Raw genomic sequence first — 13,745 nt, forward strand, 5'->3', positions numbered from 1 at the left:
TGGCCTATTTCCACTCACTAGACTGGACCCCTGGTGTTGGTGCCTTCAGGAGCTCACAGATATTATGGATTTTTTATGGATTATTGTATTTGTAGATTTCATTTTAATGTTATTTTTATGTTATGTTGCACTAATTAGCAGGTTTCTGTGCAATGCACCTGCACCGTCTATGTTGATGTCATCTGATAACTGAGCCCTGCATTATTTTGTAGTTTTGACTCAAAATAAGATGGTCAGTGTGATGACATTCAGGCTTCAGAACTGAGAATTAAAAATCAGACACTGACACTTTATTTTCTACACAGGCAGAGAAAGAACAAAAGGAGATTTACAAATCAATTTACAAATTCACCTCCAGCTGTGAGCACATCCCTGTAGATTTGTCTCAGGCGTCACGTCTAAATGGATTTAAAAGAGATCTGAAAAAGTTTACAAAAACATTTTCTTAAGTGCCGAGTGTATTCTTCATATTGCATATAATATACTTGATTATATTGTTCCTGAAAGGCTTTCCTGTCTTTCTTAAGGACACCTAGTGTTGATAGTTGGTTCACAAAGGCCATTAAAACTTTGTTTGACTTGTTAAGAAAAAACAAGCACTGCTGCATAACACTGATGTTGCTGTGTGACATCATCAGACCAGATCCTAAACCTGTTGCATCAACTGCTTAAAACAGGACACCGCCCGAGGTGAAGCTTAAGCTAGAAGTCCTCATTAGAGGAGGCCGTCGAACGTCATTGTTGATTTCAGCACGCACCTATGACCATAGAGGATGGATTACCTGGATATTTAACCAATAGGATGTGAGTTGCAACTTGGAGTGAAGTAACTGGACTACATTTGCAGAGCAGAGTTGTAAACAGTTTCCAAGTGTTTAAACATGTTCAGCAGACACTGGAACGCTGTCAGTAAGAAACAGCTGAGCTTAAAAGTGTCATGACAGGATCAAACTTCAGTCACTGTTTGCTGTGCAAATGACCGTCTGTCAACACACATGCTTGTTAAATGTTTTATAAAAACAGGCGTAAGCTTAAAATATTTCACATGAAATCACTTCAAGGGAAAAGTCAGTTTGGAAAGTGAATAATTGAAGTACTCATTTGCAGAACATCAAGCCCCGTGATAATAAAACATATGTGGTAAATAAGTAGTTTAGTGGCTTATTTCAAGTCAAGACAAACCATAAAAACAAACTACAGAATACAACGCCTCCCCGTAGCAGAAATAAACAAAACGTTTTGGTGTCTGTAGACAGTTATACATTTTAATTGTTGAGGATAGTTTTAACCCTGGCTGTTTGCAGAGCAAATCACTCATTTGTGGCATCAGTGCTGTTGGAGGGTTTTTAATTATCTGACAAATAATGTGGCTCGTTGTGCTGTAACTGGACAAGAAGTAAGAGATTAGTTCTTGTTTTATATTTGCATGTGTCAGTGTCACAGCTGTCTGCATCTGTGCACTGCATTCATACAGTTTACAGGTGATGCACTAGTTGACTATGTTAGCATCCCAACGTGGGCACAGCCCGTGTGCTCACTCTGACCTCTGACCTTCTTCTGGATTGAATGAGGGGACTGATCTAAAGGAAGTTTTCTATCCCCAGTTTTCTTGGATAAAAATCATGGAACTTTGCCCTGAAGCTGCAAGTCTAATTAAAAGATGCTAAGAGGGCGGAGCCAAGATCAGCTCACGTGGAAGACGAGTACCTGCTCTGCAGGACACGACCCAAAACCTCTCCCATGTTCTCTCTCAGTGTCTGCATCCAAACAGATCTAATGTCCTGCTCTCCTGCACGTCTGTCTACTGCTGATTTTATTTTATTTTTTCCCATATAGTAAAGGAGAAAGACTGCTTGATTTGAAGAATTGAATCTTTATAAGGAACTTGAATCTCTTCCAGTCTTGAAATAAAAATGCAGCATCAAAGTTTTAAATTTTGAGACAAAACCTTTGACTCTTGATCCACTTTCCGTCCGTGCCTTTGCTGTGTGTCAGGTGTGACGCGCGTTCAGCCTGACCTGCTCTAATTCCCTAATGAGATTGCCCGTCCCCGGATATCCTATTAGACCCTGATTAACTGGGCTCAGCTCATTAGCTCCGACAAACCAATTCACCCCTCCTGTAAACCTCCGCCTCAGTCCATCTCTCCATTCCTGCGCCCGCATCCAAAAACATGCAGTGCAATGTCAGGAATCAAGGCACCAATGTCACCTCTCTGCAACCACAGGGCATTCAAAGCATATGTACCAATGCACCAATTAATAAAACTACTTTGTGGATGGGTTAAAAAAGAACAAACAGCTGTGGAAATTAAAATGAACATTTTTAACTGGCGTTGCCTTATATTTTGTTGAACCTTTAATAGGATAAATTAAACACAAGAAGAAACCACTGCTCTGTTCGTGGAACCAACTTTGTGCTCTGAAGAGTTCCCATCTTCCTGCTTTAGACAAATCTCTGTGTTTGTCTTTCTTTCCTTTAGTTTACTCTTGTGCTATGACATCTGTTCCCTTCCTCTTCTTGTCTTGTTCTTGGATTTCTTCACCTCTTCTCATCTTTTGACCTCATAACCTGATTTTCTCCCTTCAATTGCTTTACCTACCTCCTCTCGCCACGCTCCCTTTCCTTTTTCCTCTCTCTCTCCTTCCCTATTTCCATCATTGAGCCTTATCCCTTCATCACTTATCTCCTTCATCCCCTCCAATCCTCATCTGTTCGTCACCGTGGAGGAAGGCTCAGACTTTTTCACTAGTACAGCCACTAGCAGTCAGCCGGTGGGAGAGCATCAGAGGAGCCAGCGAGCAGGTTGTGCACCCTGTAGAGCTGTGGAAGCTGAAACGGCTCAAAGGGGGAACACAGGTGTCTGCGATCGGGATCTGCACAGGTGCAGAAAAAGAGAAAAGGTGAGTTTCAGCATTTCTGGTGCTTCTTTGTGACAGTTTAAAGTTAAGGAATGCTGCTGGGGAACAGTTGGAGCTGCTTTGAGTCAGCTGTGGGGACTCATCATCTTTCTTTGTCACCGTTTGAAGAAGAAAAGTGGAGTTCTGCTTTTTATTATTTGGAAGAACAGGAAGTGAACTTTTGCAGTGCTGTGCTACCAAAGCAAAAAGTGATCAGCAACTTTGGGGATTTTCTGTATTTTCTGACACATGATTTGATCAAATTCAGGATATTTGACCAATGCAACTTGAGTTAAGTCATCAATTTCTTTCAAACAACAGAATAACTTGTCACTGCATCCTTAAACCCTCTGAAGGTGATCTTTGGATTGTAGCAACTCTGCCAAAGAGGATTGGAGCTTCAGGTGGAGCAGCAGTAAGCTGCAGCCTGGTCGGTCACAAAGAGCTAAACCTCATCCAGCTCACTTTGTTTGTGGAAATCTTTGGTGGTAGCAGGTGGTCTGCTAATCAGATGGCTCAATCCATGAGTGTAATGAGTCAACTCATGACTCCTCCAGTCTGCACATTAAAGTGTGCGTGCAAGAATAACACACTGACAGGAGGTTGGGGTGTTAAGTTGTCCTTATAGTGGTGGAGAGTGGTGTAATAAGGTTTCAGATTTTCACTGGCTTTAAGCTCTGGAAAATGGCCGCATGTGTTTCATTCACATGTTGAACAATAAGTGCACCTCAAATGAATAAACAGGACAGTAGAGGAGGAGCAGTTTTTGGTCTTGACTCTAACAGAAGCTCCATTTCTTCTATTGTCCACGCCGCAGTCCCTCCCTCTCACTCTGATCTCAGGGTAAAGAGCAGTCAGCAATCAGATGACAGGAGATTTGACCGCTAAAGCTTCTCTTAAGCTCTCCTGCAGGGATTTAAAGTCCTGTAGAAACCCATCCCAAACTCCCCTCACCTCTGCCCCCACCATATCCTCGACCTTCCATAGTCTATGTGCAGCTGCTACCTGCACATAGACTGATGCAACCGATCACTTGTACTAATCAGTGGACGTTTATTCTTAATCATGTCTCCGTCTTCTGTAAAAGCTCCTGCATGTTCCTGTGTGACTACTGTGCAAGCTCTACTTATGGTTTGTGACTAACAAGTCAGGCAAGGTTAAAACTGTAGCACAACTCTGGAAGTTTTAATATTCCTCACTGGAATCTCTGTGTTTTGCATTAGCAGTAATTTTTACCTCACTCATGGGGGTTCAGGCTTTTAGCTCGATAGTTTGATGATGTGCAGAAACGTGCACACAGTTAATCGGTGTTCAGTTAGTCAGTCATCAGCATCCTGTTACAGAGTATTAGCCGAACACTTATTGTAAACACTAAGTTTCAAAGTAAAAGAACAAACCAAGAAAAACGATGACACTGATTGGAAATAACAGCTTTTCTTTTATTGTTGTTTGTTTTTTCAGCTTCTGACCGTTAACTTTTAGCTGTTTGACCTTGATGTTGGTGATGTAACATGATGTAACCTGAGGGTTTAAAGTTTTACACTGGAAGGGTGTTGGTGAGGTCAAAATGGACACTGAAGTTAAGGCAACCATAAATTCCTTACAAGGAAGATTCAACACTGATCCAACTCTTTAAAACCATAAAGAATAAAAGGAGTCAGTAAAAACTAAAGACGTGTATTTTATCCTCTAAATCACGCAAAAATAAATGTACTAAGTGCCCTTTAGACCTTTAGAGTAATGTAATTGCTTCCTTCTTTCCTAAGTCCTACACATCTATCCTTCATTCCTCTTGTCCTCTTTTACCCATTGTTGATTCTGTGCCGTCTTCTTTAATACTTCTAAACGGTTCCCTTCCTCTCTTTGTTCAGGGACAGCTGACACCTGAGTGTCTAATTGTTTCTGTAGACTTGGTGGTGCAACAAGAATCGAAGCGTTCCAGTTCAGGAATCAGGGTCACTGAGTGGTACCTACTTTATTTCACAGCAGGGTCAAACGTGAGGATACGTTTGGCTGGGAGTCATTCCACTAACAGCATTAACATCTTTCACAATGAGCTGCAACAAACATCCAAACATTGCTGTCTGTGCAAATATGTCTAGTCCACAGGTGGACTTCAGAATATTTTCCAAGTAAATAATTATATTTTTTTTGTGTTTTTCCCCATTTCCTATTCCTCTCAGTGTCGCTTGGTTTTTCATCAGTAACATCAACAAACAACTCTCGCCATGGCAGCTGAGAAGGCTGAAATGGATGCACTGAAAAAGGAGTGTGATGGCCTCCGTGCACAGATTGAGGTGAGCGTTTCTTGTGGGAGGAAGTTCCAGTTGTTTTTATCTTCAACACCATAAAAACAATCCTGATTTCACCCCCGTGACACCATATTTTTCATATTATCTAGCGTGTATATTAATGTTATTGTATTTATTTAACACTAACCTCAAGTAATCAGTCTTTCTCCATCCGTCACGTGACAGATATGCATGTAATCTTTTGATATTCAATTCAATTCAGTTTTATTTATATAGCGCCAAATCACAACAGCAGTCGCCTCGAGGCGCTTTATATTGTACAGTAGATACAGAGAAAAACCCAACAACCATTTGACCCCCTATGAGCAGCACTTTGGCAACAGTGGGAAGGAAAAACTTCCTTTTAACAGGAAGAAACTCAGCTCAGGGAGGGGCGGGGCCATCTGCTACGACTGATTGGGATGAGAGAAGGAAGACAGGATAAAGACATGCTGTGGAAGAGAGACAGAGGTTAATAACAGATATGATTCAATGCAGAGAGGTCTGTTAACACATAGACACATGTGTATATACATACATATCTGTCTGTCTGAGTCACTGTAAGTTCAAAACAACAGGAAAATGTTCAGGATGGCCTTAATAATCATATTTATTTAAACATGTTTCACTAGACAGGTAAAAACTAATAATTATAGAGGATGGACCCATGGTGCTTATATTACCCTTGTGAAGAGGTTTCTTTTGATTGCAGATCTTACTTACTCTTAGTTTTTCCTTTATAATTTGTGGAGGTTAATTCGCCTTAGTGGAGGACTTAGTGGACCTCCTTCCTTTTTCCTAATGCTAGAATTGCTGTGATGCCATCACAGAGGAAAGGAGTGAGGAAAAACACCGACTACACAGTTTTTCTTTTTCCAAACCTGTAATTCTCTGTGTGACCAATAGGCGGCCCGCAAAGCTGTGAATGACGGCAGCATGTCTGCAGCAGCATCAGGGGTGGCCTCAGTGGGTCGGGTCCAGCTAAAGCTCAGGAAGACACTCAAGGGTCACCTGGCTAAAATCTATGCCATGCACTGGTCAGCTGACTCCAGGTGAGGATGAAAGGGTGGCACGTTTGTGTAAGAAAAGAGCAGCTCTGTAATCAAATTCAACAATAGGTTGTATATGAATACTCGTTTCATCCCTTTACTTTTTAAAAACCTCTATTTAATGCTTAAAAAACGTAATATGTAAATATAACATCGCCTGTTTGACAGTTTGAAGAAAACACTTGTAATATTAAAGAAATACTGAAATTACCTGATTTATTTGTATGTGCTGTAATGAAAATGAATGTGTGTCTTGAAGATTATAAACTGCTGATTTTTATCCATATTAATGTGTGTGTGTTTTTAATATGTTTGTGACTTTGACATCAGAATTTGCAGGATGCAAACATTAGTTGTGATAACAGCCAAACTATTTCGCATGTGAACAAACTTTAGATGCAGAAACGAGATAAACTCCAGCATACAGTCAATCCATGTGAATTTAAAAGGCACAATAGTTACTGCTACACGACATCTCTTTTCTAACAGCCACAGAAATATTCATCATTAGTGAGACATTATCTCACTGAGATGTTTTTTAAATCTTTAATTTAATGAAGATTGAAGTGCTCTTCAAACACAGTGACACTTCCTTTCTCTCACAGGCAGATGGTCAGTGCATCACAGGATGGAAAGCTGCTCATCTGGGACTGTTTCACAGGGAACAAGGTAGGACTGCATGGGATATGTCATAATTAATCTGAATGTGCAGGCATGTTATTTGTGGAGTGCAATATATAATAGACCAAGTAAAACGAACCACACACAACCTGCAAAATAAGACAAAAACTGCATATTTACTCAATGAAACAATCAGTCATCAACTGCTAATTTCATTTAGTAAGTTAGTAGTTTTTAGTTCATGTTCTTTTAGATATATCAACAATGACTAACACAAATGGATAATAACAGAAACTGAGAACAAGTGTTAAAAACAAAAGAAGAGAAGAACAAGGAGAAAATGTTCAATCTGAGCTTGGAGCTCAGTATTTATTTAGTACATCCCAACATAATTAGATTACCCAGTGAGCAGATTTCAGCAGTGAGCTAATTAGCCAATGGATGAGCAAGCTTCACAGTTTAAATTCATTTCTGAGCACCCTTCAAAGCACCCCTGTTTGAGGGTCAGTGCTTTACAGGAGTCCAGAAACAACTGGTCTGTTGTGATGAATCTTCACAAACATTTGTGAAAATCTCTTCATTTACATTTAGCATTTTGTGTGTTTTGACTCTACTTTGACTGTTCATCTGCTTTCCTGCGGTGACTCAGTGAACCTATTTCTAAAGCAGTAAACAAAGATTAATAGTGTCACGATAAGCTTGTTGTTGCTGTTGCAGTGGTTCCTCGCAGGCCTTTAGACCTGAGTGGAAGCACAGACAGCCAACAGGAACATCGTCTCTCCAGCCTTCAAACGCTGTCCATGCTTGTTAAACCGCAGAGCTGCAACCTCCTGGTTGTTTAAACTGAATTCCCTCTTCCCAGTTGGTTGCTGTTCCACTGAAGTCTGCTTGGGTGATGAGTGTCGCCTTCGCCCCTTCTGGTAACCTGGTGGCCAGCGGTGGTCTGGACAACATCTGCACAGTTTACAACATCAAGGCGGCCAGCCCCAAAACCCTCAGAGAGCTGGACGCACACACAGGTGAGGAGGGAGCTTCCTTTAAATGCCTTCAACTTACTTCACAGCATCAAAACCAATGAATGCATGCACAGCCAACCTGAGACGCTCGCAAAACTCTCTCTCGCCCAGGTTACCTGTCTTGCTGCCGTTTCCTTAGCGATAGTGAGATCTTGACAGCCTCCGGTGACACCACCTGGTGAGTTTAAAGTTTGTGTTTCTTAGTGTTTGATGTCAGTCATTTCTATCAACCCACCTAAAGTAGTGAACAAGGGAAAAAGAGCAGCTTTTAAATCAGTATCAAGGCTGTGCATTCTCCCATTAGCCTGAAGGTATTAAAAAAAACCATGACACTTGTTCACCAATCATGTGCTCTATGGTGTCTTCATATTACCACATACTATAGGCAATATTTCTAAAATGTAAAGGGGAAGTGCCTTAAACCTGCACTCTTTCTAATGACCAGTGGGGGGCGGAGCCAGTCGCTGCAAATTGCTGGCCCTCACGTAGCCTGGTTTTGTCCTGTTTTTCCTTCCCACTGTTGCCAAGTGTTTGTACATAGGGTGTCGTCTAATTGTTGGGGCTTTCTCTGCATTATTGTAGGGTCTTTGCCTTACGCTACAAAGCACCTCGAGGTGACTGTTGTGATTTGGTGCTATATAAATTAAATTAAGTTAAATTAAATTAAAAATAAGTCATATTTTATAAAAGTCTATAAGAAAACGACTGTAGTTGTCACTTCATTATGATCCCATGAAACTCTCGCAGTGTGTTTATTGACTAGAACATGTTGTATGGTTCAGAGAAAAATGGACATGTGCACACGGTGTCCTACAGGGCTCGGCCACCGTAGCTACCTGTGTGCATGCCGTGTATTTTATCAGGCAGATGTCTCTAAACAGTTAAGATGGAGATAACATTAATCTCAGATCATTGCTTGAAAATATGAATTAACAAATAAATTAATGTTATTTGTTCATTCATATTAACAAAGATACAAACGAACTTAGAGCTGTCATCAAGAAATTAGATTTGAGGTAAGCTAAAAAGACCTGAGACAGTTAATCAGAACGCCGTCTGGTCTAAAAACCTCTGATTTGTGTCTCTGTCTTCTTCCTCTCATCTTCAGCTGTCTGTGGGACCTGGAGACCGGCAAGCAGAAGGTCAACTTCACCAACCACATTGGGGACTGCATGTCGCTGGCTCTCTCCCCCGACATGAACACCTTCATCTCTGGAGCCTGTGACTCTCTGGCCAAGCTGTGGGATCTGAGGGAAGGCGCCTGCAAGCAGACTTTCTCCGGACACACCAGCGACATTAACGCCATTTCTGTGAGGATATCCCAGAAACTCACGACACACACACACAAATCACACTATTTCTAGTCTATAGGGGGACAGTTGTGGTCTGAAGGCTGCCTTAGCAAAACTATTTCCTCTTGGTTTAAAACTCAAATGCTTCTTCTCGTCCCACTTGTAGTTCTTCCAAAGTGGTAATGCCATCATCACAGGCTCCGATGACTGCCAATGCAAGATGTACGACCTGCGCGCCGACCAGGAGGTGATTTGCTACCAGGACACCAGCCTGAACGCCGGGGTCACATCTCTGGCTCTCTCCAGCTCAGGCCGCCTTATCTTTGCAGGTTACGATGACTTCAACTGCCACATCTGGGACTCACTGAAGGGAGAGAAAGTCGGTGAGCAGAGTTTATTCAAAATTACTTAAATTTAAATATGTATATCTTGTGGATGGATGGATATCTTAATTTATAGACTTTTAAAAGGGAGCATAGGGAGTGACGTTTTCATTAACGTTGGTGCTCTTCCACATGTCACCTGTAGATGGTGCTGATGCACTATTTTTATGATCTCTTTGCTTCCAACGGAACAGTTCATTAATTTTTTTTCAAAAATGAATATTTTATTTCTTAAAAAAGAAAATACATTTATTTCCTTTGCTGTTTCCAATTCGTCTCCTAAATGTTTTCATTTACTCTCTTTCCTTGCCGTCATTTTTTTCCTTCCCTTGCTTCCTCTCTTCCCGATGCTGTTTTCCCCTCTTTTTTCTTTTCCTTTCCTTTAATTAATCATTTCCACCATTTTCCCTTTGCTCTTTCTCCTTGTTCCCTTTCTTCTCTGCCATTCTTTTTCTATTTTTCTATTTTTGGTGTTGTTCTGACATGTTGTTCCATTTTGCTGTTTGCTTACACTCCACTCTACTTTCTACAGTCACTTCATGTTATTCCCTTTTTTCCCCAATGTTCTTTCTTCTCGTCTTTAATTCTCCTTCCTTTATGTGCTTCACTCGCTCATCTTTTTCCTTTACTTCCCCTCTTTTCTTGTCTGCTTCCCACTCTTTTCTTTTCCATGTCCTCTCCTTGAATTTCTTCTTTTTCTTTCGTCACTTTCATATGATTTTTTCCCCTCCCTGATGTTTTTTGGCCATTTGCTCTTCTTTGCTTTCCTCATATACTTTGTTCTTGTGATGTCTTATTTTTGTTCCACACTTTCTCCTCTGTTTGTACTTTCCACTCTTTTTGTTTTTCATTGACTCATCTTGTGCCTTCTGAGCATCTTTTTTCCTTTTCTTTACTCTCCTTTTAATTTCTCTGTCATAATTACTTTTATTCACTCATCTCCATTGCTTACAACCATGACCTCTTACTTTTCCTTCACTCCTTCTGCACTCTTTCATGTCTTTTATCTTGTTGTACAACACCAGGCGTGCTCTCCGGTCATGACAACAGGGTGAGCTGCACCGGCGTCCCTGATGACGGTATGGGCGTCTGCACAGGATCCTGGGACAGCTTCCTCAAACTGTGGAACTGAGGCGTCCCTGCAGAGAATAACGCCAGGAGACGAAGAAGAAACGGAGCAGGATGAGAGGAGAGGAAAATAGTGGCAGAGAAGTGAGGCTGGAGATTTGGTGCAGATATTTGACCTTCCTCTCTTTCTTTTTCCCACTCTGCTTCTTCCTCATACATGTATGCAAATTTTAAAAGGTTGCGAATGAGTCATATTGTGCAAATGGCATCAGTTAAACAATGCACAATGCATCCCACTGCATGTACAAGAAAGCTTTACTGTGGATTTATTTGCTGAAAAAAGTAAATCTTAAAAAAAATAGATTATTAATCAAAACGGAGCGGAAAATAAGCTCTTATTGAAAATGATAAAAATCTCTAGATTTTCTGAAAATAACTGAATAAAGAACAGTAAATAATGAAAACATGAAGATAGAGCTACAGATTTATTTTTATTGTCTTCGAGGTCTTTGACCTTTTAAAAGAGCACTGCAATCATCTAGAAGAAAAAGACTGACATGTATATTTATTTATATTTTATAGATTAACACATTAGAAATGTCTATGTACAGAGTCTCTTTGTTGTATCTGATCTGTTTGCTTTTTTGGCTGCACATATTCTGAGTGTGTATTTGTATGGTTGAGCTGCTTTCTCGGGTCCCATATTACCACCAGCTGACTTTGATCCAAGATGGCTGCTTTCCCCACTTCACAGGTAAAAAAAACACTGATGGGCTCGTGGATGATGGTTTGAAGGTGGAACCTGGCTGTGAGAGTGGCTGTAAAACACTCCTGTAAGCTTTCTTTACTCCTCTGGCTTCAGCTGCATTTTATTGTACTTTTAAACTTGAGCAGTTCCTCTGTACAAAAAAATACAAGATTTCTGTTGGAAATCTTTCTAATAAACATAGAATTCTGCATTAAGACTATGTCAGAGTCTTTGTGTTTCAATGACAAGATCTGACCTTTAGTTATGAGGGTTAGTTTTAATTTCTTACATTAACATGCACATACAGTCCTCCAGAATCTAGACTGGTCCCTGCAGCTGTTGCTCTCATCATCAGAGGGCAAAAATGCCTGGAGCGGAATCTCATTAGAGGTCAGCACACCTCAGTAATGTGAGTCATACCTGCAAACAGCAGCAGGGTAGACACAGAGATGCTGGTGCAGAAATGAAGCTCTACAGTGAACGAGGAGGTTTGAATTGTCTCCAGACAAAGTGCTGATGTTCTGCATCACATGTACTGGAATCAGAAAATAAGTTAAAGTATGTAACACTGATTTAAACAGAACTTTTCACTGATAAAAACTGCAAAGTGCTTCACAAAAACACAAGAAAAACACAAGTAGATTCATAACATAAAACATCAAATTAATTACAAGCTTGTAAAAGAGTCAGTGGAGTCTCTACAGCACAAAGACAATTTCTCAACTTTGACAGTGAAGCCAACGGCGACTTTTGACCTGATGACCTGTAAGCTCAATGAGGTTCCTCACGGTGACAGACATACCGAGGGAGTTTGACCATGTAGGACTGATAGGTTTGTAGCATAAACCTATTCGCTGGAACGTTAAGGACAATTTAATTACACAGCAAAGCAAGACACGAGTAGGCAAAGTTCTTTATGTTTCTCATGCACGGGAGAGAAGTGAACAAACGCCGTCCCTTCGCTTGACCCCAGTTGCTCTCATCTGCTCCCCCGTAACACTGCTCTTTTATTGAGGTTACATGAATATGCATAGGTGCATTAGCATACGATGTATACATACACACAAAGAGTACCTTGCCTGTGCGTTGTGTAAGTGTGTGTGTGTGTGTGTGTGGGGGGGGGGGGGGGGGGGGGGGGTCAGTGTGTGACCCCATAAAGACTTCCCTAAACCTGCTGGTCTGGAAGTCCAGCAGTTCATCTAAACAAAAGGCACTTAGACTAAAACTGACATATACGTTTATCCTACCATAAAACAATAAGAGAAGGTACGACCTCTCCCATGCTCCCAGGATGTGGGTGTGAATGCCAGAACACTCTGGAATGCACACAAAGCCTTTGCAGACTATTAAGGATCACACATCCTATCACTACACAATCGATTATACACCTCTAAGCATATATGGTTAAATATTTCTAAGCATAAATGACAATCAACAATATAAACCTAACAAGGACCCTAAAAGGAAAAACTAAAACTTTAAAGTAAATTCTAAAATGTACAGTCAACCAATGAAGACAACGACCTGATGGATGGATGACCATGATGAAGGCCACAGGCCGAAACAGCCTTGGTCAAATAATAAAGCTGTTCTTTATACTATAAGTGTTGCTGGAGCTTCAGACCCTTGTTCTTCTCTATGCACTTTGGGCGTCATTGAAGTTGTTCCAGAAAACCTCCATTCTCTTTCAGAAAATCAATGAAGAGAAGCTAAATTAAAAAATATATATATCATTCAAAAAGTTTAAAAAGCTCACAAAAAGACCACTGCTCACATTACTAAGAAGGTCCTGAGTTCAACTCGCCATCAGGCCAGGGTCTTTCAGTGTGAAGTTTGTGTGGGAACTCTCTGAGTACTCTGACTTCCTCCCATAGATCAAAGACTATTAGTGGGATTAGGCTAACTGGTCATTCTAAATTGCCCATAGGTGGGAATGTGAGTGTGAATGGTTGTCTGTCTCTATGTGTTAGCCCTGCCACAGACTGGCGACCTGTCCGGGGTGTATCCCGCCTCTCCCTGAATTGGACAAGCAGAAGAGAATGGATGGATTTAAGTTATTTAACAAACATAAACGTCATGTAAGGTACGAGTTTTCTGAATAGTCAAAAGTTTGGTACATAAAGGTACAATTTAGCAAAATGTATAATTTAGACAGAATATAATGTTACAGTAATGACTTGCTTGTGATTTTATGGTATTTTTGGCATGATTTTCACAATAAAAACATCCAATTTTTACATATTATGATTGTAAATTTGGAAAATATATTTTCAAGGTATTATAATTACTGTGAACTGAATCAATTAAATATTACTGACCAAAGTAAAATATTGATAACTTTAAAGGAGGTCTGATTATTCCAAGTTCCATCCATTTA

At 40.5% G+C, this 13,745-nt stretch overlaps 1 protein-coding gene across 1 annotated transcript; it reads left to right on the forward strand.

Moving 5' to 3' along the window:
* Nucleotides 1–2,713: 2,713 nt before the first annotated feature.
* On the forward strand, nucleotides 2,714–11,583 carry gnb3b (guanine nucleotide binding protein (G protein), beta polypeptide 3b). The gene is made up of 9 exons (XM_026156972.2): nucleotides 2,714–2,903; nucleotides 5,084–5,197; nucleotides 6,098–6,243; nucleotides 6,846–6,909; nucleotides 7,724–7,880; nucleotides 7,989–8,055; nucleotides 8,986–9,187; nucleotides 9,336–9,552; nucleotides 10,578–11,583. Exons 2-9 carry the CDS (start codon nucleotides 5,129–5,131, stop codon nucleotides 10,682–10,684), a joined length of 1,029 nt encoding a protein of 342 aa, XP_026012757.1. The 5' UTR covers nucleotides 2,714–2,903; nucleotides 5,084–5,128; the 3' UTR covers nucleotides 10,685–11,583.
* The last annotated feature ends 2,162 nt before the right edge of the window (nucleotides 11,584–13,745 follow it).

This window comes from Astatotilapia calliptera, chromosome 22, assembly GCF_964374335.1.
Source record: "Astatotilapia calliptera chromosome 22, fAstCal68.1, whole genome shotgun sequence".
NCBI lineage: Eukaryota > Metazoa > Chordata > Actinopteri > Cichliformes > Cichlidae > Astatotilapia > Astatotilapia calliptera.